Below are 25,077 nucleotides of genomic sequence, written 5' to 3'. Positions count from 1 at the left end.
TTTTTTAGTTTTTAAAAATAAAATAAAAAAAAACTATGAAATGCGTCTTTTAAAGCCAGGCAAACACGGACCACAGCGAACAACAACTCTGCAAACACTATGTTAAACGTAAAGCGCTGAGATCCTGCACTGCATGAAAGGGGAGAAAGTTACTTAATCTGACTCGAGTGGAAACAAATTACCGTGATTACATTAGCTGCAGTGAAGACTAGTGAACACTCTGGCGTAAAAGGCAGTGCAAAACTAATTAAATATTTAACACTTGAAAGTGGAACCGGCAAAATTTTGTGACGGTATTAAGTATGATAAATATGGAAATAACTGTAATCACCTGCCTAGCTTGTTCAGGCAAACTTGTTTGCTTCCTCTTCCTCGTTCCATACCCATGAGGCTGGCTGGAAAAAGGGAAGCTTCAATTACTCATGCATTGGACCCAGAGGACTGGATACTGGATTAGTATGAGAAATGCCTTCCGAGGGAACCGAGCAGCTGCAGAGAGAACCACTTGTGCCAGAAGCTATATACTCTCTCCACGGCGGTGTGTTGGACCTTCGGCAAACATCTGCCCAGATCAGGGTCTGTAGTGTAGTCTGGTGTTAGCTTTTCCTGTCCTTCGCATACATGCCTGAAAAAACTTGGAAGTAGAAGAGAAACCTCTCTCTCTCGTGTAAAGCTATGTTTCTTGCCAGTGTGCTTGACCACCTTGGAGAACACAAGCATTGCTGCAAGGGGGAGAGCAAAAGTCCCTGCGGGCCAGGACTCTTATACACGTCCGAGAGAGAGAGATGGGGTGTGAAGGAGGGCTCCATCCCCTGTTGTGCTTTCCTGGGAACCCGCAGCCACGGGCTGGGGCAGCCAAGCAGGCCAATGATCTCCTCTGGGTCAGGCCCTTTCTGGGACTTTGCCCCAGTTCAGGCAGCTCAGTCACTTCACATAAGCATTTAGTTTAAGGCTTGAGGATTGTCATTGCCCTGATCCATAGTCAGATGGTCTGGTCTTGTTCAGGCAGTGATTTTCAACTTTTTTTTGCATTATTTGACCCCTAAAAACATTTTCATTGGAGGTGCAGACCCCTTCAGAAATCTCGAATGGAGGTACAGACCCCTTTTGAATTGCAAGTGTGACTGATCAATTACATACATACTCTTGGTTGATCACAGTCCTCTTTCATGGACCCCACCCCCCCAGGGGTCTGCGGGCCACAGGTTGAAAGCCACTGTGCTAGGACGGTGCCTGTCTCATGAGAGGATGTCCTTGAGGGCTAGTGGACTTGGGACTCTAGGCTTGCCAACAAGCTGTTGAGCTGAAGGCATGCGATGCGGCCTGTCCTGTGACTCCTTGTTGTGGTTTACTAGGGTATAACGTTTTGTAACCCTTTCCCCCTGGGGCTGGCTGGATGCTGTGCACAACAGACCTTGCCAGCCTAAAGCCAAATGCAGAGCAGCTCTTCTGTCTGCATACAGTCATGCTCCATAATAATAATAAAAATAATAATAAATTATTTTATTATTATTTTAGTGATGTCTTTTTTTAAAGCGGTTTCCCAATCTGGCTTTTCGTATTAATGTTTGGGTGAATACTGAGTTCTTCCTCCATGTGTCTCTGTGGGGGGGTGGGGTTGTGTTGGGTAGCGCTAGCGGTGCAACTGCATGGAGTCCCAAGCTGGTCTGGGGTTCCTGTTTTGTGGCTGGCTGAGCCTGGTCCCAAAACTGAACATTTTGCATGGTGTTCCTGCAACTTCTGCTCCTCAGCAGTGCTGTACCCGCCTCATACTAAATGAGGCTTGATAAAACTCCAGTCACCTGTTGCCAGCAAGTGACACAACCAGACGCTTTTTCAAGAGCAGGAAAATGAACGATCCCATCAAGCTTGTCCTCATGGGTAGGCAGATGTAGCAGGGAGTTGCAAGGAAAAATCAGATGCCAGGGAGGGTTCGTGGGGTTAGGAGTAAAAGGAACAGCTTCTCGCTGCTTGGCTGGCTCCAGTTAAGAGCTTGACGTGTGTTGTTAAAAGCAAGTGGTTTTCAAAACCACTAATTGTTTTTGACTTGGTAGCTTTCCAGCCTCTCTCTTTTTCTTCCATCTCAAATTCCCCTGCAGAGGGTATAAAACCACACGCCCAGCCACTTGCTTTTTGTACTATTATTTATCTTCTAAAATAAGAAGGGGGGGGGGAAACTGCACCACAGGAAAACCCCTATTAGTGCAGCCACTCGCAAACTGGGCTGGTTCCAGGCACTGCTGGAAGAGGCCTGACAATAGCTAAGAAACCAGCCCAGACCTCTGCCTTTGAATCATGCTTGTCCTGCAGGAAGAACTTGGACCGCAAAGCAGCCCCATGGATTTACCAGGGCTATGAGCTTTCCTGTCTGGTGAAGGAGGACCACTGCACAGGAAGCTGGTTAGGGTTTTCAGAGGTTGTAGACACTAGTCTTCTGTCATCTCTTTGGGAAGAGAAAGGGGCAAAAACCCAATGAAGGACTTTCCAGCATGGCTCCGCTGTGTGAAGCAGAGGGGAGGGGTATAGCTCCCACATGGTAACACTGGGAGGTATTGGAGGTCCCCATCACTGCACCAATCCTCTGATCCCTTTCTTGTGCTGTGGGGCCACAGAGCACATGGCAGCTGTACGGCAGTGCTACAGACGGCTTCCCCCCATCTTGCACCACCACCCCAGGGGCTAGCCAGGTGTGCTAGCCAAGAGGTGGGAGGGCAGGACAGTGGGTCCCCACATCCTCCGTACCCCTCCTGGGAAATGGTGAAGGGGCAGGGGCTGAAATTCTGAACGACGCTTTTTTGGGTCAGGCCCATTGGTGCCTTCAACTTGGGGCTAACTCTGGAAACTGCCTTGGGTTTTGGGTGTCTGGCTTTAGATTTGCAGGGCACGCTGTCTTTAGAGGTGCTAAGCACCCATCTTGCCAAGTAGAAATGTGGTAAAGCAGCCTTGAAAGTCAGGCCCAAAGTGTCTCCAATTGGACTTCCACAATCAGAAGCCTGGCTTGGACAATTCAGCCACGTTTGTATGTCCAGGACACTTCTCTGGGGCTAATCAGCTTCACCCACATTTAGAGGTGTATAGCAGGGCACTGAGGTGCCTTCTACTGATAATGGTAACGTGGGCTTAGCTGCTACTCAATAGGGCAGCACAGGTATGAGTTGCTAAAGCAACTGATTGTGTCAGCTGACCGGAAGGGGGCAGGGCCTGGCCTTTATAAACAGAGGATGCTGAGGCCAGAGTTCAGTTCCCCTCTGGCAGCCTAAGGAGTAAAAGCTCTGCTAGAGCGAGGAGGGCGGTGTTGTGCGCTAGCATGTGGATATAGGGTGGAGAGGACCCTGACAGGGATGAGAGAAGGTTAGCCAGGTTGGCTTAAGATTTATATTGTAGCTGAGGGGCTTTGAGTTTCTGTTTTGGGTTGATAATGGTAATTATGAACTGGAGGACTGGGCGAGGCTGTAGGGGTGGAGGAGGCCTCACTAGGAGCTCCCCAGTAAGTTGGGGGTGTTCCTAGCACCACAGGGGCACTGCGTTTAGTGGGGTATCCCGACCCCAGCCCAGTGGGGGCGATATCGGGACAAGCCCCAGTTGGGAAGAGCCCCAGTGAGGTATAGGCCCAAGAAGGTGCCAGGTGAGGCTAAGGCCACCTGAGCCCCAATCCTGAGAAGCCCGAGTGAGGCACAGGATCTGAAAAGGGATCCGGGGGCCAGGTAAGGCTGAGGCTGCCTGAGCCCCAATTCAGGGAAGCCCGAGTCGGGCATAGAGAGCCCCAGTGCGGGTGGGCACGGGAGGCGCGAGCAAGGCCCCAGTGGGGGCAGAGAGCGTGAGAGGCGTGAACAAGGGCCCCAGTGCGGGCGGAGAGCGCAAACACAGGCCCGAGTACGGGCAGGGGAGTGTGAGGAGCGCAAGCGCAGGCCTGAGTGCGGGCAGGGGAGTGCGAGGAGTGCGAGGATCTTGGATCAGGCCCCGGGAGAGGGTGCGTATATTGGACATTGGGCAGGCCCAGTGGGGCACTGCCTGTGAGGGGGAAGCCCCAGAAGGGGGCAAGCCCAGTGGAAGGCCCCGGAGAGAAGGGCGAGTCTACTAGGAAGCCCGAAGAGAGAGAGCGGGCTACTTAGAACAGTCACAGGACAGGCCGGCGAGGGCTGGCACAGGGAGTAGCCCCGGAATCGTGGTATAGTAAGACCGGCCCCGTGCCAAGGGGGGCAAGAAGGCACTCCCATTGATAATATAAGATCAAAGACATGGCAGGCGAGACAGAGGGTGCGTTCAAGACCCAGGCTTGGCACGGTAGTTAGGGACACTAAGGGGAGTTCACGGCACCCCTGGAGGCCATCCTGCCACAAGGTGGAAAGAGCAGGGGACATGAAAGGCCATATGCTGACAGAACCAGAACTGCAACCTGGGAATCCCTGGCTCCCAGGTCTGTTCAGCTCCACTAGAGCAATTGGCCCCTGACTTCTACAAAGACAATCTGAACAATACTGGGCCGGGGTTTTCAACCTTTTTTTCAGAGGTGTACCCCTCTTGGTGGTGGCAGCCGGATGTGGAGCAGGGGGGAAAGGGCTTGTACGCAGCAGCCGCCACCACTCTGCCCCACGATACCGACACCACAACCCACTTTCCCACGGCTGGTCACACGTGCAGCTCCATGGGCTGCCAACAGGCCTCACGCCTGGCCAGTTGCATGCTGCCTGTCAGCGGCCCATGGAGCTGCATGTGTGACCGGCCATGGGAAAACTGCGCTGGCTGGCGGCTCCGGTGCACGGTGGTGGATGGCGGCAGCAGCTGCTGCATGTGAGCTCCGTCCCCACCTTCCTCGCCCTGCTCCTGGGAGGTGGAGGCATGGGGTAGTGTGTGGTGGCGCTCCATCCTTGGCTGCACACACGTACCCCCCTTTAGACCTTTCCAAGTACCCCTAGGGGTATGTGTACTCCCAGCTGACAACCCCTGATCTGTGCAAATGGGCTTAAACTGATCGGAAAGGTGGAGTCTGGATGTGTGGGGTGGGAGTGAGAAGACAGACTCCAAGCAGGGGCAGGAGCATCCAAGCTCCTCTCTCCACTACAGCCATGTCTGCTAGCTCTGCAAAAGAGGCTGCTGTTGGACAGAGGTGGTCTAAGTGTGGGGACCGAAACAGTTCAGCCCAGCAGGGTCGAATCTATCCCACAGGACCCAACAACCACCATAATTTAAGCATCAGTAGGCCCTGCAGTGTGGATGTGGCATGAGGTGACTTGGTGTTAAACTGTCTTAGCCTGTGCTCTTGCCCCTGATCTAGCGAATGCTGCTCTGTGGACCAGAGGGCAGGGCTGAGCAGCAAAGCTGCAGTGAGGGGGAAACCTGTTTTCACAACTTGGAGGTGGTCACCCTGACCACAGACCAGCTCAGGCCCGATGTTGTCTGAGCAGCACATGATATTTTAACAGATCCTTGGTGTGTGGGGCTCTGTCTCTGTACTTCATTTAATCCCCCTGCTGTATTTATTATCTTGCAAGCTTGCTGCACACATTTTATAAGCTCTTTTAGGACTCTTTCTTTAACTCCCTTCTTTTCCTGGCTGCAGGCTAAACATAGACCTGGTTTCTCTGCTTATTTATATCCTCTGTTTCCCAGACTGGAGTCTCCAGGTTTAGCAAGAATTTAAGTTTACCTCTCATTATAGGGTCTCTTTTAGCAAACTTTCCAGCTGCCAGGACACAACGCAAGCCAGTTGTCATGCGGCTGCTGGACCAACTCCTCACAGACGAAACATCCAGCTGATGACCTTGATGAGGCAAAACTCAGCTGACATGAGCCCTTCACAGCTGCTGAACTAATTTCTGCCTCTTAATTCCTGCTTTGCTGCCAGCAGAAGGCTCTTTTAAGAGGAAGCTAATTGCCAGTTGTGATTTTCATAAAGATATATTGGGCTCCACTCCAGTCTCACTCACTCCAGTTTCTACCCTGGTGTAGCTCCTCGTTCACGGGGTGGGCGTCAGCTGGGAAACGACCCGTGCACATCTGCATGGCCCAATCCCTGTGCAGAGGGACTGGAAATACCATTGATTTATTTAATGGCTTTTGGTTCAAGTCAGTGAGAGTGCGGTAGTGCGGGGGACAGTTTTTTGTTGCATTTTCCAGGACGCACCCGGGTCTCATTTCCGCCTCCCCTGGGGGGAGGTCTTCGAACTGGGGACAATCTCTTAGCACTCAAGAGGCTCTTGGCCCTCTTCATTCTGGGACATGTGGTTTACAGGCTGTCAAGAAGGAAGCTGCCATTTTGCATTTCCCAAATTCGAGCTGTAGCTTGATTTGCTTCCCCAACCAAAGTTAACAATATGGATGAAAAGCATTTTTGTTGTTGTTGCTTAAGCTGCATCTGTGTTAAAGCTAAGAACAATGTAGGAGTTATGCTCAGTTAAAAACTGGGTCCCTAACTGCTGTTACTAAACTAGTCCAAATTGCTAGTGTAGATCTGAGAGCCTGGGGTGGCTTGCCCAACATTGCACCTCCAGTCAGCTACATAGTGGTAAAGCATTTAATCTTGCATTGACTTAACGGGGCTACTCAGTACTGCCGACTGGGAACATGTGCTTAATTGCTCTGGCAGATGTGGGGAGGATCCGGAATAGAAGTTGGGTGTTGAGCTCACTTCTCACTGTGCCAGGTTTTGCCAGCGATGCTGCCAGTGCACCTGCCCATCGTTAATTTTAAACTGGGAGGGATGGGGGGTAATTAAAACACTTCCAGGAGCAATTGTCATGCAGTTGAATGGCTTGCATGCACACAGGCTTGCTCCAATTCTCATTTCATATGATTCATAGCTCTAGCTTTGCTTGACATGGGAGCTGTTCACAGTTGTTAAAATAAGAATTGAGGAGTGCGTGGAGAGGGAATCTGCCTCTTCCGTAGCCAAGCTGAGGTAGCTGCCGCGGGCAGGAATAGCTCCACTAATGCCAAGTGTTTGGGGGGGAATAGTGGGGCCAGCGTGTCCTAAAATGAGTGGAAGTAATGGGTCTTCATCCCAAAGAAGTATTGCCTTCCTCACCGCACAAGTTTGGTGTTTTCTTAAGAGAAGCTTATTGTCCTGGACTTTTACAAGGATGGCCGTATGTGAGCCATGAGCGCCTAGCCTGGGGAGTTATCCAATTCAGGTCTGCCAGCACTGGAAAACTTTCTCCTCCAGAGGCTGAAACATTTGGGGCTTGTTCCAAAGATTACGTCACCAGGAAAACCTGTGCCTGTCTGGGTGAGGCGTGCAAACAGTTCTCCATGGGCTAAAAAGGGAGTGGGACTTACTGTGCACCAGCTGCCCCATCGTAGCTGCCTGTGTGTGTGCCCACCCCGAGGGCAGAGGAAGGTAAATGATGGCAGTGCCACGATTTATTTAGCTTTCACGGGGAGAGAGTGTGCGTGTGTGTAGTCATCGTGGAGCAGCTGACGCATTGTAAACCCCTGCAGTAAATTGCTCGGATACCAATTTTTATCCCAGGACTTGCAGTGAAGGGGGTTTTGAAGTCCTGGTTCCTCTGGGTTAATCTTTTTAGCTTTTGAAAACATTAGGAAGAGACTTTTTCTTACAGAGGAGTATTTTTAGGGTCTGGAGTCCTAGGCATATGAAGGGGATACCTTGAAGGAATCTAACTTTTCCCCTCCCTCCCCCAAAATTGTTGGTGCCTATCTTCCAGAAATTGGGTTTCCTTAGGCCCAGGATGGTGCATGTCCCATGTCACATGAACATGACCTTGTCCTGAATGTTTCTTGTCCTCTTTGGGGCTAAATCCATTTCTGGAGGGGAGAGCAAAGGCAATCTTCTATTTAAGCCAAATCCTTCAGTCCACGGCGAAGCAGTTGTCTGAGTACGTGAAGCAAGGACTTGACGCTTGTTCTGAACATGTTATTTTTTCTCTTTGGGGTTGTTGTCACTTGCAGGATAGAATAACTTTTATTGCAAAAGATGCTGCTGTCTTGCTGCAGGAGAGAAGACTAGTAACTGTAGCAGGAGGGGCTGCAAGTGCACCCCTTCTGCATCGCTCTTTTAAGCCCTGCATCATTTTCACCTTTTGGGACTCCAGCTTTTTTTTCTTTCAGGCTTGGGTTCTGCCTGTAGCTCAAGTGGAACAAAATGGTTTGGCTTTGAATGTAAGGAGTGTCAGGACCCTGTGCTCTCCCAGTAGAAGAAACACTTCGACTTTCTAACCGTGCCTCTGTCAGGAACAGGCAGTGGCCTCAGCATTGCTGTTTGGCGCTGAGCGGGCCCAAGCTCAAATCTGTGTGGAAAATTGGAGTGAAAATCCCATTCCAATGAATTGATGCGTGAACCTCTGAAAATCCTGCTAGACGACCTCCACCCCCATGCAGAGGACCCTCGGGGAAACCTCTGCATCCCGTTATGTCCAAAGTTAGACCTCAGACTTTTTAAAGTGCTTTTGTTTTCTTGATCTACCAGTTCTGATCTGGGATAAGTTGCCAGGAGGTACAGGATGTGATGGATAGCGGGCATCGCTGTACAGGCTAGTAGTTCTTCAGGGTTGTGTGCATGGTGGGCTGGTCTTGCCACATGCGAGCTGCTGTTGCTGTCCCCATGGTGGGGTGGGTAGGGAAGGTGGCCAAGAAGCCTGATCCAAATTGCCAAGTTGCAGACCAGCAGCATGGCTCTTCCTTCCTACGGTGGGTGTCGGAGCAAGCTCAGTAGCTTTGCAGATCAGAACTAGCTCTCAGCTGGGGCACGTGCCAGCTGTTAGCATCCTTTTGAGTTGAGCGGGTGAAAAATGAAGCTGCCCTGACAGCTCCCTGTGTGTGGCCAGCTTGCCCTGTCCTGACTTGTGCATGTTGCTTGTTTTTCAGATTGGGAGCTTGGAGAATTATTACCACTTTCACCACAGCAAGACATTTAAGCGGTCGACGATCAGCAGCAGAGGCCCACACACCTTCCTCCGGATGGATCCCAAGGTATGGCCAGGGTTGGCAACACGATTCACTTGGGAGCCAGGCTCCCCAGATAATGACTTCTGCAGTCCTCCCTGCTTTGCCTCGGAGGGGGTGGAAGGCTGTAAGCAGGCAGTAAGGCATCGTATCCTGCCAGTCTTGCCATTGCAAGTCCCTCGGCTCCGTTGGGCAGAGGTGCTGCAGAGAGGTAACAAGGCCTTCAAGCCAGGTCCTTGATTTTTTTTTTTTTTTTTTTTTTTGCGGGGGGGGTTGTTTCTGTAGCAAGATCTCTGTGCATTGGGAAGGGAAGGAGTCAATTCCATATTAGGTCTGCATGCCCTCTCTCTTCTGCATTTGTTGGCCTCATTGGGTTGGTTTGGGGCAAGATACCATCCCTCTGGTGATGAAAGCCCAGTGGTGGAGATATTACAGATGATGTTCCCAGGCACTGGTAGATCCACAATCTCATTCTTTCCTTCCTGCATGCTACAGTACATAACATTACCAAGCCTTTTATACACAGCTGCTTGGGTGCATTTCTTCACAAATGGCACCACTCTGCCTTCTGTTCCTGCCAGGGGGGTTTAGGGAAAACCTTCAGATGCTCTTGGGAAAGAGCCTTTAGACCAGGGATGTCTTGGAGGGCACAGCACTGATTTTGTTATCTCGCTCAGCGATGGAGTATGCAGACCCAGGCTCTGCCACTTTGGGGATGTATTAAGCCAGTATGCATTTACAGCTCTGGGACCCTACACCAAGTACAACCGTCTTTGCAAAACTTTTTCAAATGTTGATGTTCGCATTAAAGGATAAATATATTCCCTGCACCCTACACTGTGGAAAGGGCATTCTCTCTGTATCCACCTGATTTTCATAGACCTTAGGGCTGGAAGGGACCTCAGAAGATCGAGTCCAGCCCTATGCACATTTGTTGAATAATGCACATAAATACTGCAAAATATAAAGCCCTGTTTCCGCTAAGCTCAAGAGCAGGGAAAAAATTCTGCCACACCTCCAGGATGTGCCTCTCAGCCTTGACACTGCTTTGTATCTTTCTCTGCCCAGCTATAGTTAACTGCAGCGTGGTTGATGACATACTAAGTACCATTGTGAATAGTAGGTGCTTAATAGCTGCAACTTTTGTGAGGTTTCAGAGTGAACCGTATATTTGAATAGGGTTTGCCCCGCAGAGCGTGTTTTCTTTATTTGCAGCTTTTGTAATTGGGCATGACTGTAAATGCACTGCATTTCTAACATGTTATCCTTGAAAACACAGCACTGTGTGCGTGTGGTGACTCATCTGACATAAGTGTGTTTATCATTGAGTAATACATCAAAAGGACTAAGCACTAACATCTGCCTGAGAGGGGAATATTGAAAAGCAGGATAAAGAAGATCCTTCCAATATAAAAATGGTGCTGCGTGCTCTGGGTGTTGAGCCAGTTGCCATAACATGTGCTGTCTTTAATGGTTGCTACGTATGAAACCTTTGCCAATAAGCACGTTACACTTTTTTTCATTTTTCCTAGAGCAACCTGAGAAGGTTTAATTCTGGCATTGTTGCCAAAGGTACTTGAGAAAAGAGTTTTTGAGCAAGTGAAATCTTTGCAAGCACTTATCATGCCTGGGGAAAACCGTTATTTTTTTCCTGCCATTTCATTTTCTTTTTTTTAACTAATATTCTTAAATTTGGTTTTGGGTTAATTAGTGCTTAACTTTTTTTAAAAGCAGCCATGATCTTTATACATTTCCTTAATAAGAAAGCTTGGTGACTATAGACCCATGCCTGATGGTCTGTAAATAAATGCCCTGGCAAAGATTCCCATACATGCTGAAGTTGAGGGACGCATGTAAGCTAGCCTATGTTACTGGGGTCCAACACTAAGTCCAAACCCAGATGAGAGTAGCTAAGATAATTGCTAAGGCCATGATTGAGAGTGCATTGAAGTCCATGGCAGTAGTTTAACCAACTTCAGTGGACTTGGAGTAGGATCAAGTGGACTAAAACTGTAGCTTTCTAAAACACCAGAGGCCAGATTCTCCACAGCTGTAGATGAGGATAACATCAGTGACATCGGTGTAGTTGCCCTGCCATAAACTAGCTGAGCATCTAGCCTGAGATGGGGAGTAGCAGTGCAAATAAATTGTGTCTAGTAGTTGGAGGAAAATATCTGAACCATATGCACCTGCCTTGTTTTCCACTTGGATTTTGCATGTGTAGGGAGTTTATTGGCTGCTCTTCTTCAGAGCTGGTATTGCAAGCAGTAATCAAGCTGTGCATCTCCACTAAAATGCCAGTATCCAGGATGTGCTGTACACATGCATGGCTGTAAAAAGAAGTAGGTTGCTGGAAAATGTTCCTGCTTCCTGGAGACCAGATTCAAGCAAACTAGTATGGCCTGCCTTCCAGGCCTCGTGCTAAGTGGGAGGGATAGCGAGACTTAGTCTGCATTGCACAGTCAACCTAGGCTCTTACACACTTGTTGTCTCAATCCCTTCCCAGCCAAATGGAAAAGCCTTTAGACCCAGGCTTGGAGTGCTTTCAGCTTCAGCTAACTGACCTTCCTGAGAGTCGAGTAAAACTCAGGCTGCCGTTTAACCTGGGCTGAAACTTGCCTTTTTGGCAGTGACAACTCCTGGCTCAGGCATTCTAATACTAATAGTTGTCCAATACACTTCCTGCTGTTCCTCTCTCCAGTTTGACTGGAGAATAGCCTGGAGCATCTTAGCATATGAGCTTTGGGCTCTGGTTATCAAACACTCCCATGCAAATACAGGTCCGGTAATGGCAAAGTAAAGTATATTGGGTTTTACTAGAGAGATGGTTATGATCAGGTGAAGATGACCTGGCAGCCCACCAGGGAAGACCTGGAGCATTTTAGCCTGATTTGCCATTTTCTTTTGTTCTCCTGCAGATCCCATGTGCCAAATAATTTGTGCTTTGGGCCTGGGTCTGCTTGTGTGGCTGAGAGTAGGTTTAAGTGAGCACTCAGCTAAAGGCTGGAGAGATCAGGTCCTGTATCAATAGTCTTCTCAAGCAGTGCACAATTCCCTGGGCCTGTGCGCACCGGCCTCTTTCCATGTTCCGTGTTGCCTTCCCATCTGTGCATGGGCAGTTTGTGGACACACCTTCGTGGCTGACTCCACTGCTTTCTGCTCAGTTCAGCTCCATCAAATAGCACGTGGCAGAAGTCTGGTTTACCTGCCCATGTGACTAGAGCAGGGAGTATGGACCAGAGGCCCAAAGGGGCCTTGGAGTAAGGACCAGGATGGGGTGGAGCAGACCATTGGCCAGAGCAGGATATACAATGTCTAAACCTGGAAGGTGAAGAAAGGCAGCTGTAACTCCCAGGGTACCTGCTTCTTCTGCAAGACTTTCAATTAGGTGTTCACCAGCACCGAGTGCGGTGCCTGCTGTCTGTATGACAGGCTTCTGAGTAAGAGTAGCCTGATTTTTATTTTATTTTTTGCATGGGAAGCCAAGAAGTTGGAACTGACACTGGAAGAGACTCTGAGAGCAGATTCAAAAGAACTGGCTCTGGAGTTGGCTGAATGGGCTAGGGGAATATCTTGGGCGCTGTTCAGTGTTGTGCGTGATCCAAGGTGGATTCAAAGTGAGGGAAAACGTTAAAAGCGCAGCTAACGACTTGCCCTTCCTCCACTTGCACTCCTCACGTAACAGGAAACGATCCAAACTGGGATTAGCAAGCCTGCGTGCATCTTTGGAACAGCGCTCTCTTGGGAATAGTTACACTGAGAGAGACTCATCAACCATTACTGATATCAAAGCTTTGTCCTGGGCAGCCTCGGTCACACAATGCAGCCACTGGAACTTCTGAAAACATCCCTGGGGGTTAGCAGTACACCTTTCCTTGTCCTCCTTGTTTGCTGCAGAGCCTAGGAAAGGGGCAGGAATGGGCAGAGGGAGCCCGGGTTTGGTAGTGAGCCTCCAGTTCAGTGTCTTGATGTGGTTGGTCTCAGGGAGCTTCACACAGCCCTTGGTAAGCTCCCCACAGTTGCTTAGGTCATTTATGGGCCCTCTCCATGCCTTTGTATTGCCACTCATTCAGCAGCCAGCAAAAGATTTTGGTCATGCACAGGCCTAGAAAAGTGCTCCTCTTCTGCTGGGCTGTCCAGCAGATCAGCATCCTCCCTGGCGCCCTGGCCCGAAACACTGTTAAAATTCAGACTAGTAGCCGTCTGAGTGGAAGGAGCTGGGATTAGGGCAGTTAGGTCGCGTTGGAAACGATAAGGCTTTCAGACTGACTTGTTGCGTGGCCGTGGGCTGGCAGTCTGGCCGACGGGAGCAGGGCAGGGTGTCATGCATGACAAGTCAATAGACGTCTCAACCTGTGGCCTTGCCACGAGGCAGAATATAAACGGGGGATTTGTTTCTATCTTCCCTGGGACAAAAAAATATATATAATAGGCTCTTTCATCACCTTGGCAGGACCTTCTGCTGCTGCAGGCTGTGTGAGGGGGGAGGCGGGCCGGGGACCAGCTCTGTAAGAATGCACAAGTGACTTGGGCACAGGACCAGCAAACCCTGCAGAGGGAAGAAGGAGCAGGGCAGGGAGAGGGGAAGGGAGGGGGAAGCCTAGCAGGAGGAGAGCGGGGTTGTACGGCATCTTGAACACAGCCAGAGGAGGGAGCAGGACTCCCTGCTGCAGGAGCTGCGGCTCGCTCTGACAGCCCCAGGATGCGACCTTCCCGCTCCAGTGCCCACGGGCTCCAGTCTGTACGGTCTCATCCTGCAGCTGCTGGGCTCCGAGCTCCAAACCCCACTGCATGCTGCGATTATCAAATGTTCACCATTCACGCTTCCCCTGTACAACTGATCAAGTCCTGTGTGTCTGGGGGTGAAGAGAGCAGGACATGCAAATCCCCTACCCCCCAAATTGGGCAACTTTCACTATTAAAGGCACCAGGTTGCACACATCTGTCTGTGTCTTAACTTAGCCGTGTCCTCTCAGCCCAGCTGGCTGCGGTGGTGTTCAGAAGACTCCTGGCTACCTTAGCCCAATGTGATGTTAGCAAATGGGTCCAGCTGTACAGTGCTGTGGCATGTGAGGAACTGGGGCAAAAATCCGGAGTCAGGAAGTCACAGGCAAGGATTTTATTAAAGCATCAAAAGCAAATACTAAATGAGCTCCTGCGTGCATGGCAGGAGCATGCAGCCTCCTGTTCCTTTGCCCCCTCATTCCCTCTCGTGTTGCATTACTCCAGTAGGCGAATGTTGGGTCTCCTTGGCATGCTGCCATCCTGCACTTTGGTGGTGTAAGCCACGCTGACATGCCAGATTTGCTGTTTAATCAGTGAAGACCTGTGTGAATATGGGGTGCTCTCTCTTGCAGTTGATATATCATGCATGTCTTGTGGCTACAATGCTCCTGCCAGTAGCACCTATGCATCCTGGGAAGCCCATTCTCTCATAACCAGCTGCTAGTTTGGGCACACTAGTTCCCATCTCAACACACCATTAACTTCCTTGGGAACCTCTGTGGCCATGGCACTGTTGCAACTAGGCTTACCCCTGCATGGCTTGTCCAGTAGCAGTGTGGGCCAGCCAGCGGGGCTTGGGGTGGCATAGTCACTAAGGTGCATGGTTGACAACCCAGAGGCCACACGTTTGAGGCCAAAGCAGAAGTATTCCTGGTGTAGTCTGTTGGATTCCAACAGATCTGTGAATTCTGCTAAATACCTTGTGACAAGGACACAAAGAAGGAAAGGAAGGGGAAGCCAGCTTCCAGAGAGCAGCTGCAACCTGCCTCTGCACCGGCCAGGCCTCCCTTACTTGCTCCCTGATGCTAGTGAAAGCTTCCTGCACTGCTCCCTGCAGTGGCTTTCCCTACAAAGAGGCTCTGAAGATGGCATGGTCTTGTGGCTAACTGTCTGGCTCCACTCTATATATGAGGAGCCTTCAGCATGCAACAGGTATCTTCACTGTGTCGTGTTGCCTTCCAGCCTGAAAGATCTTACCTGCCTTGTCACAGAATCCTAGATCATGAGGGCTGGAAGGGACCTCAGGAGGTCACATCTAGTCCAACCCCCTGCTCAAGGAAGGATCATCCCAGCCAGAGCTTTGTTGAGCCAGGTCTTAAAATCCTCGAAGGATGGAGAGTCCACAACCTCTCTGGGTCACCTGTTTCTGTGTTTTCTATCCTTCTAGTAAGAAAATTCTTCCTAACATCTAACCTAATCTTCCCTTGCTGCAACTTGAGACTATTGTTCTGTTATCTGCCACTACTGACAGTCCAGCTCCATCATCTTTGCAACCCCACTGCAGGGAGTTGAAGGTTGCTTTTAACAACACCTGCCCCCCCCCCCCCCCCCCCCCCCCCCAGTCTTCTCTTCTCCAGACTGAATAAGCCCAGTTCCCTCAGCATCTCCTGAGAAGCCACATGCCCCAGCCCCCAAACAATTTTTTTGTTGCCTCCATTGGACTGTCTCCAATTTTTACATCCTTTCTGTAGTGTGGGCCCAAAACTAGACGCAGGACTTCAGATGTGGCCTCACCACTGCTGAATAGAGGGGACGACTCACTGCCCTTGACTTGCTGGCAACACACCAATGCAGCCCAGGATGCCATTAGCTTTCTTAGCAACAAGGGCATACTGCTGGCTCATATCTGTCTCTGCACCCGCAGAGCCAGTGTCCTTGACTTCCGAGGGGCTGCTGGAGGACACTGCTGCACTCTTTCCCCAGGTTGTCTGCCAGCATCCTGCTGCAGTAATGCCACCATGAGCAGGAGCCATTCATCCTGCCGTGCTGGATCTATGGCTTGGCACCTGCTGGAGCAAGCCAGTAAGAAGTGAAATGACTTGGCAGACCAAGACGTTTCCATGCAGGAGCTGGGGAAGGATGTACCAGCTCTCCCAGAACGCAGTGCGGACCTATTCCTGGAGTGGATCCAGTGACTGAGATGCTAAGGACTGAGGGACGCCCCTTAGAAACGTTGCTGCAGACTCCAGCGCTGGCAGCATCCTGCTGGGTGAGTTTGGCGAGCGTGAGAAGCCTGTGGCTCTGCAGTTGCCACTCCCGGGGCCCCCAGCCCAGGCAGTCTGTGCAGAGAGTATGTCTCCTTAGTGCTCCTGTTGAAAAATGGGGTTTGGTATCAGACTTGTCCTGTAACATTGGACAAGTGTCTCCCCCTTTATGTTCCTCTGTTTATCTGTGCTACAAAACCAATGTGCTGTGCCCCCTTCCACGTGCACATTGTGAAACTTTATTAAGCTGTATAAAGCTCCTCAAAGGAAAGAAGTAATTAAAGTGCAAAGTATTAATATTATTTGATTTGAGACAATGAATTGTATTCATGCCCGCCGTTTCCTTGGAAGGCCTCCATGGAAAACAGTACTTCTAATGAATCCACTATTAAAGAAAGGTTTACTGTTAAATATTTGAACATAATCTCAAACACATTTGTTTGATAACACTGGAGCATGGGCTGTTGTGAAGCAAGGCTGCCAATAGGAAGAAAATTAACAATTTGAACATTCCAGCAATTGCTGGAAAGAAGATGCGATTGGTTGGCTGATTTGTTTCTCGGCATCCTAATTAAGTTGGGTAGCCCTGGGGGAAGCACAGAGGCATTTGAATAACTTGTGAATTCCGTTTTGCAGCTGAAATACCTCTGTTTAAATTAGGTCTGGTTTTTAATGCAAACCAAATCAATTAGCTTTCAGTCTATGAATATTTGCCTTGCCCAGCTCTGCTGACTCCAGGTTGGTCAAATTAGCTTCCAGTTGCATAGTACCTTGCAAGTGTGATCCATCCGGCTGGTTTTTTTCCTCCCCATGTTTCCAAATCATTCTGGAGGTGTCTTGTCTTTTGAATAGCACGTAATTAGCATTCATAAAATGGAAAGTATGATACTGTATTACTGCGAGGCAGAAAGAAAAAGAAATCGCAGCCGCTCAAATTGGAACGGCAGCTATTACGGAAGAGCTGAAGAGTTCAATCGTTTGCAGATGTTGCGTCTGTTTTCTGTCTTCTGCTCGTTGGGGTTTTTGTTTGCACCATTATTTATTAATTTATTTATTTGTTTGCATGATGGCAAGATCCTGAGGCCCCAAGCAGGACTGGGGCCACGTTGTGCTAGGCACTTGGCTGACATCTAGTAGAAACATCCCCTGCCTCAAGGACATTACAATCCAGGTGGCTAGAAAAGGACTGGAGGGGCTGGGAAATAACCACAGAGAAATGTTGGGATTTGCCTGAGGACAATAGGACGGGGATGGGATTCAGACCTCCTAGCTCCCAATCCAATGTCATAACCACTGGACCACACTGGTTACCGCCAAAGTGACCATTGCCCATTGCAGCTCTGCTCAATGACTGCTTATGGTGGCAGTACCAAGATAGATGAGAAACTGGGTCCTACAGGGCTAGGCCCTACAGTGGCAGGAGATGCCTCCAAGATGGAGAATTAGGCTTTTTAAAGTTGGGCGCATGATGTGACACGTCTGGTGCTTTTGGCTGTGTTTCCAGTTCTTGGGCTTTCAGCCTCGTGATTCAGATCTATCATTCTTTCACTTGTGCTTCCTGATCTTTCTCTCTCGAGTTTTTTTACTGAAGTTGGGGTTTTTTTTCTTTCTTCTGCCCATGTATTCTCACTCTTGCTCTTACCCAGCCAGATTGACTTAAAGCAGGTGTGGGCAAAATGGCACATCTGGCCCGCAACAGACTCCATTTCCCAGCAGCTCCTTCTGGCTGCTGCTGCTAGACCTAGTCCTGCTGCGCAGACACCCCAGCCTGTCCGCCCCGCGCACACTGCCAGGGGCAGGACCCTCGCAGGCAGGGTGGCAGGGATGGGGCTGCAGCTGGAAGTAAGAGGGGCAGGCGGGGCTGGGGAGACCCTGGGGTCTTGGGGCAGTGACAGTGTGGGGCCGGGGCTGTCTGAACGTTACTTTAAAAAAAATCAGTTGTAGATCTACTTTTATCTGCCCTGAGTATGAGCACAGTAAATGCACACAGTAAAATTTGGAGTTGATGGAGCTAAAGAATAAAATATATGCAGCACTTTTGGCTGCTGTTGGCAGGAGGGGAGGACTCCTCAAGGACTTTTCAATTGAGGAAGATGGTGGAAGCACTGTGGGTTGCTATCATTTTGATACAGGGTCCTTTACTTCAGTGTCTCAAAGCTTCAGTGCAATAACCTTGGTGTGTTTTAGCTCTATGTGCATTGCAAATTGCTCTGCGAATTGCACACCTGTGTTATTGGGCCCTGATATTTGGATGTCCTGTGGATGCTTGCAGAAAAGGAGAGCTACACTGTTGCATCGCCCACCATGTACAGCCACCCTGAAGAGAGGATGTGGCAGAAAGCGTGATTTGAAAGGTGCAGAGTTGCTTTTTCTCTTCCTTGGAAAAGCAGGACTTCGCCGTTTAGTTTGGACACGAAATAGTAAGGGAAAGATGTTGTTTTTTAAGGTGGGAGATGGTGCTGCTTGTATACACAAATAGAGCTTGCTGCCATCTGTGGACAAGCCCTGTTGGTGGTTGGAAAACAAAATTTCAATTACAAGTAGTATTTAAAATGGAAATACGGGCAGGGTGGCAGCCGATTACCCCAATCCGGGGGCATATGGCCACATGCTGTGTCACAAAACAGCAACATTTTTTTTTTGTCTCCTGCGCTTTATGACAAACACATGGTCGGGCCATCTGGTTTGTCCTGGAACTGGTCTCTAAGCTCTGGATCACTATTCAAACAAGTCAAATCAGTCCGCTTTTTCTCCAAAGCAAGGCATTGGAAGCCTTGTGGGTAGCGGTTATATAATGCTGTGCCTCAGATGGTGAAATAAATGTTATTAATAATAGCTAAGGGTCTGAAAAGCCTCGCAGAGCCTGTCCCACTGCTTCAGTTGCTGTGCTCGTGAATCGTTCCGGTCAGTGCTATCTGCTGCTGCGCTACTGCGTCCCAGCAGGAAGTCCAGCCAGCTGCTGTCTTGTCCTAGGATCCTTTGTTCTGCGTGCATCAGTCCCTTTGTTAGTCTGAATTTGCACAGACAAATCCAGAGGAGAGCAGTGACTAATACAAGTGCAGTGAGACCTCCCCTGGCCCCTGCAGCCCCTGCTCGGACCCCCCACCTGGAGACCCTAACCCTGTGAGGATTGCTTCTACCTAAAAACAGAGATTCAGGACCTGCTCTTTTCAGGGAGCCTTTATTTCTGTCTGCTGTTTCAGTGAATAGTTGTTTGTGACAAAGCGGTGTTTAAAATTGGAGCCCCGTTCAGCTAGGGCAGTCTCCAGCCTCTCTTCACCCATTCCAATGGCACAAGCTACCAGTGCGGCAGATGGCATGATTGTCACTTTGTGTTGTGCTCCTTCTTTATGGTTTTGGGGCTTGTCCCGGTGCACCAGTTGCTCCGGTTCAACTCAACCCCTTTTTAAATCAATTCCGCTAAGTGGCTGCAAACTGCCGTGTGGATACTGTTAAACCCATTGAACCCTGGTTGCTCCCCATTTAGATTCAATTGAAAAGGAATCTGCTGAAGAGAGTCCAGGCAGGGTTGGTTTTTCAACCAGCTAATTCAAATGATTTTGAAACATGACTTTCATTGAGCAATAGTTGCACGAAGACTAGGTCTCCTAGGGCCAAATCTCCAGCCAATGTAAATCTTAGAAAGCTTCAAGCCTCATGAGAAGAGTTTTATGTCACCTAAAACCTTGGAGAAGGCAGCTGGTCCAGTGCATGTGGGAAGCTGACTTAAAATGGTGCTTTGGTCAGAAGTAATGGAGTAGCAGAGCAAAAGACATGAGACCCTGGAAAATAGGATCAGGGCAAAATCCCATCAGCATTGCCAGGTTTCCATTGGGAAAAGGAGGCACTGAGGCATTTATCTTTGATGAGAGGCAAAAATGTTGGTATTCCCCTATGATGGCTTTTTAATAAGGTTGTGAGCCCCCCTACTCCTGTGCAACTGAGCTATCAGGGGCTGGTGGAGGGACCTGGTCCAAGAGGCATGACCCAGGACAGGTTACAGCGGCCGTGTTGGCATTGAGGAAGTGCATGAACTCAGGGCTTTGGGTGGCAGCCCAGGCTCATCTCTTCCCAGACAGCTTCCCCCAACAGCATTTTGGCAGACAAAGCATTCAGCACCCAAATTGTTCATTGGGAAGAGCAGTCAGAGAGCATGGCTAGGTGCAGACATGCAAAAAGCCGGAGGCAGAATCAGTCTAAATTACATGGTTTTCTGCAAGCAGCCAGTTTAGAAAGTCTAGATTGTAGTGAACAGACCACACATTTGCCCTGGGCGGGGAGCAAATCTTAGACTGGGTTCTGCCATTTTTAAACCAGTCTACATGTGCTGAACTTCTGTTATGGGTATAAACCAGTTTCTGATCACTGATGCAGGTAAAAGTGGAATGAATGTCTGCACCTCGCCTGCGGGGTCAGCTGTGACATCTGAGGGACTTGGCAGAGCGGTGCGGGAGGGAGGGGTTGAGAGCGCTTGGAGCAGCAGCAGACCCTTTAAGGCTGAAAAATGTTTCGATATATAACTTGCTCCCTGCCACTAAGTTATCATCAATTATTAGGGTTTCTTTCAATAAAGAGATGTAAAGTGCACTCTGGGATGGAAGGATAGGAGGGTTGGGGCAGGGAGTGAGCTGCAACAAGGCTGGAATTAGAGTAGTTCAGTCTTTGCCAAGGAGCAGAGGTGAGGCTGCTGGGTCTCCTTGTGATCAGACTCCAAAAGAAGAAGAATTAGAATAAATGAAGAGCTGCCTCACCTGAAAATGCCCACTGGCTTGTTCTTTACCATCTAACATGGGATTTATACCAGCAAGCAGCAGTGTAGCCAGCAAAATCCTTAAAGACTTTTGGCATGGTACTTTGGTGTGGCCAACTCATGTCAATCAGGGACATTTAAGAAGACTTGAAATAAGCTGCACTCAAAAGGGTGAAGTAGCTTATGATCATGGCAACTGGAAATGGTAAAATATAACTTTAAGACCTATAATCTGTTATTCAGAATGCTACAAACTAGTGCAGGATTTGCCTAGCCCTTTGGTAATATCCTGGAAGGCTGTTTTTAGAGAATAAAGTGCAAGGTACGAAGGCTTGACCTGCCAGCATCATTATTAACTCTGATCACTCTCAGAACACCAGTCACAAAAAATATAAACCTTTACTTACAGTAGTTATGCATGAGACACATAAACCAAACTGGAACTATTGCAGTACTGTACAAAACAAACCACAGAGTTTCTTCTGCAAAGGCATCATGGAAATTATATTTTTCTCTGTGAAATACTTTAGCTAAAATATTTTTTGCCCCTCTTTTCAGATTTTTTTCTATGAAATTTTTGGGGGTGTTTTTTTGTAGAAAATAAAATCCCCAAGCCTGAAATTTGTTTTAGTAGTTTAACCATCAGGGCCTGCAAAAAATTCAGGTGGACAGGCAAAAACATTTTGGTTAACTGAAAGCTTGCACCTAATGAGTGAACTTTAGTTTTTGACTGCCAAAAAAAAGAAGACGGCGCTTTTGTGTTTTTTTTAAAGAAATATCTACAGGAAAAATCAAAAAGCCACGAAGATTTCCATTTTTATGAAAGAGGCATTTTTTTTATTGTGGGGGGAATAGTTTGAGGGGAAAATGTTGACTGAGTGCAGTCAGCTGATTTTTAACTCCCAACACGCACCAAAATGCCAGAATATTTATTTAAGGTGTTAGAGCGAAAAATTAACATCAAACCTGTTAATGCCACGCATCACGACGCTCTGTTTTTAATGGGTGCTTGTTTCATCTTTCCCTGTAGGGGAGGGAGCAGTATCCTTTTGGGGAGCGAGTAACGTGCCGCTTGGCTGGTAGAGGCCTGAGTAAAAGAGCAGTTTAAGGAAGAAGCGAACAAGTACAAAGGAAGGATTTCATAGTACATTTATTCCAAGACAGCCACCTTTCTATAATTGCCCTGCAGCACTTTTTGTGTCATCCTGGGCTAGAACTGGCATTTGACAAATCTCACCCTTTCTGAAATCACATTATATTTGATCCTGCTGGATGTCATGCACTGCTAAAAGCCAACAGATGTCAGAGCAATAGACATGAAACCCAACCTAGACCTCCTTCTAGGACATAGGCCCTATATAGAGGACCAAGAGCCACCTTTTACACCGGGGAGAGGAAAGCTGCTGACTTTAGCTAGAAGGCAGAGCACTCGGAACAAAATAGACTGGCCCCCAACTAATGACCGCCTTCGTGTTTCACTTATTAATTGCAGTGTGCAGAAGAGACACGGCGACTTTCATCAGGGCACGGACTCCATAGAAAACATGGCTCAAATCCCTCACTGTGCACAAATAAATCCTCCCTTTCTTTTTTTCTTTCGCAGCAAAGACTCAGTGAGTCAAGATCAGGGGACTATTTGCTTGGATGGGCGTGTGTGGCTTTGCGGCCAGCACGCGTGTTTACATGGAAACAAAGTCATGCGCACATGTAAAAGCCCTCTCATTAAATACTGAGGAGGCCTGTAGCATGGAGATCTTGATCTGAGGAAGGACGGCGATCAGCTGGAGCGCGAGTTGTATGAATACAGACCTCACATAAAGCTTCACTTTTCAGAAGTACTGAGCGAGCCTTATGAAAGCAGCCCAGGGCATGCTTGGATAGAGCTGCTGTGATTTTATCGCCAACAGATGAAAGAAGAACGACGGTGGCAGCGTTCCTGCTGTTAGAGCAACACATCCTGCAGCCCCGTGCTGTGAGAACTAGTCCTCAAGGCAGAAGGATCAAAGGGGATGCTGCCAGCTCACGAGTCCCGGACCCGGAGCTTCCTAAAGTCACTGTTAAAGAACAGATGGTGGTATCCCAGTTTCCTAGACATCAGGGCAAGTGCTGCCATGGGATGAGGGTGCGGGACCCACAACAGCTGGGTTAAAACCCCTGGGCAGTGTGAAAACCCGTGGGGGGTTGTTTTTGATCACTTACTTCATCACTGATTCTGCAGAACTGTCAACACCCTTGGTGAGAAGGAAATATAAGCCCCCGCTTGTCAAAGCATCCAAGCACGCAAGTTTGTCCTCCTTCAGCTAGTGGCTTGCCTTTGGTGGAGCTTAAGCCAGTGCTGAAATGCTTTGCTAAACAGGCGACAGGTTAGCACCCTTCCAAGGTAAGCCTATACTTGCGTACATGGCTAAAGCAGGGCTGGAGGTAGCACGTTACACAGGGACCAAACCTCTGGGTGTGCTCTGTGGTCCAGTGCCCTGCTCTGCCCTTTTCTTCAGGGCTGGGTCAGCTTATCTCTGCCATTTGGTACTGTCCATTGGCCTTCCTATATAAGCTGCCCCACACCTCACTAAACGCATGATGCAGCCTCTGTCCTGGGACGGTGCTGTCTAACGCTGAAAGTCATTTCATCAAAGGACTTCTCTTGCAACCAGTATAGGGCACATGGGACGGTATAAGCCAAGCAGGGACTGCTTTTATTGGTATCTGTGGCTGTTTGCACTGTTCTTGTTACTCTTGTTTGCTGGGCCCATGTTCCGTGCTTATGTACATGCAAGTATAAAAACAAATGCAAGTATTGGATCACCATAGATCCAACCTTGGAAATATTTGCTCCTATGAGTATGGGTTTCCTAAGTGAGGTCCGGGCTTCTCTTTAGAGTGGGGTGGCCGGGGCAGCAGCACACAGCAAGCTGTGGGGTAGACAAGTAGTGTGGTGCAGATAGGGCAAGGAGAGCAGAAAGCAAAGCATCAGGTGAGGCAGGGAGCAGAAAGCAGAGCAGTCAATCAGGCAAGAGAAAGAAATTGGAGTGGCATGTGGGGAGGGTACGGGGCTAATGTGTGGCATGCCTGCCAGAAAGGTTGGTCCCCCCCACTGATTTAGAGCATCTTGTAGCCCGATTAGATGATGCCTTTGCGTATCCCTCCCAAATACCATGGGGAACTGGTTCTTAACTTCATTGGACCTGCTGCACCCCTCATTGGACTCACAGCATCCATCCCTGTTTTGCGACATGAGTAGCACCCAATTTCAAAACTGCATTTAGGTATTGTAGTGCTTACCCCTTTACACAGGGGCTGGGCAGTAGGGGTAGGGGATTGTCCAGGCATGGACAAACCTGAGCCTGACTTATCTGTTTAGCTTATCTGCTAGTCTCCTCTCACCTTACCTGTCTCCTTACACCTTGTGGCACCCTTCAAAAGATCTGGCAGCACCCCAGGGTGCCCTGGGACCCTGGTTGAGAATCATGGCCTGAAGGCTTACCCATCTGATAAAACACAGCACTAGGATTTGAACTCCCTTGCAGGCTCAACAATCTCCAGTGACTGTAACCCTTTGTGTAAGGGGGCAAACATCTACTTTTTCAACATCTTTCCATGTTGCCGTGTGGGAGCAGGCCGACGTTCAGGATCTCAATATTGTGCTGTTACACATATACACACAAAAATCAATTTGGCGCGCACACACACACTCCAGGTGCATACACCCCCACCAGGCACACCCATGCATATCTATCACCAATTCAGGCTCATACACGCTCGAATGATAGTGACATGCAATCATACACAATACATGCATACATACACATATACACACAGGTTGATCACTGATTCAGGTGACAGTGTGTGTGTGTGTGTGTGTGTGTGTGTGTGTGTGTGTGTTGGTGCCTGTGGTACCTATGCTTGGGGTGCTTGGTAACTAAAGAGCAAGTGGCATAAATTGGGGAAAAGGCAGTGGAGATGAAGCAATAGCAGTGGCAGAGAGGGGAAAAGGCAGTGGGGATGAGGCAATAGCAAGAAAACAGGAGTTTGCAGGCAAAGAGGAGCTCAGGACGGCTGGAACCGCAGGGGCATGGGACAGGTATTGGAGGTGGCGGAGAGCCAGAAGCAGGAGAGGGAGAAATGAGACTGAAGTAAGAGGGGCAAGGAAAAGCAGAGATTGGAGCACGGCCAGAACCGTAGTAAAGCAAAACCCAACTCAGGGGTCCAAACAACAGGCTTATTAAATGAACACTGTGCTGAACAGCTTGGTTCCCACACACACTCACACAATGGCAGCAGGAGAAAGAGACTCAGTGGAAGGGCTGGAGTCCATAGTTCCATAGCTTCTTGGGTCGGAAGGGACCTGAGCAGATCATCTAGTCCGACCCCCTGCCATGGCAGGAAAGGGTACTGGGGTCAAACGACTCCAGCAAGATGTGCATCTAACCTCCACTTAAA

General features: G+C 49.1%; 1 protein-coding gene across 1 annotated transcript in view; it reads left to right on the top strand.

The window, feature by feature from the left end:
• Window positions 1–25,077, top strand: part of PCSK6 (proprotein convertase subtilisin/kexin type 6) — a gene marked incomplete at its 5' end in the record, with an annotated part of 121,522 nt that overhangs the window by 14,895 nt on the left and 81,550 nt on the right. The window contains one exon of the mRNA XM_019533187.1: window positions 8,824–8,928. Coding sequence (XP_019388732.1) covers window positions 8,824–8,928 — 105 coding nt within the window. The remainder of the gene's footprint in view (window positions 1–8,823; window positions 8,929–25,077) is intronic.

Source organism: Crocodylus porosus, unplaced genomic scaffold (assembly GCF_001723895.1).
Source record: "Crocodylus porosus isolate Cpor-Errol unplaced genomic scaffold, CroPor_comp1, whole genome shotgun sequence".
Lineage (NCBI taxonomy): Eukaryota > Metazoa > Chordata > Crocodylia > Crocodylidae > Crocodylus > Crocodylus porosus.
The sequence above is the reverse complement of the archived record's forward strand: the minus strand, read 5'-3'. Positions and strand labels throughout refer to the sequence as shown.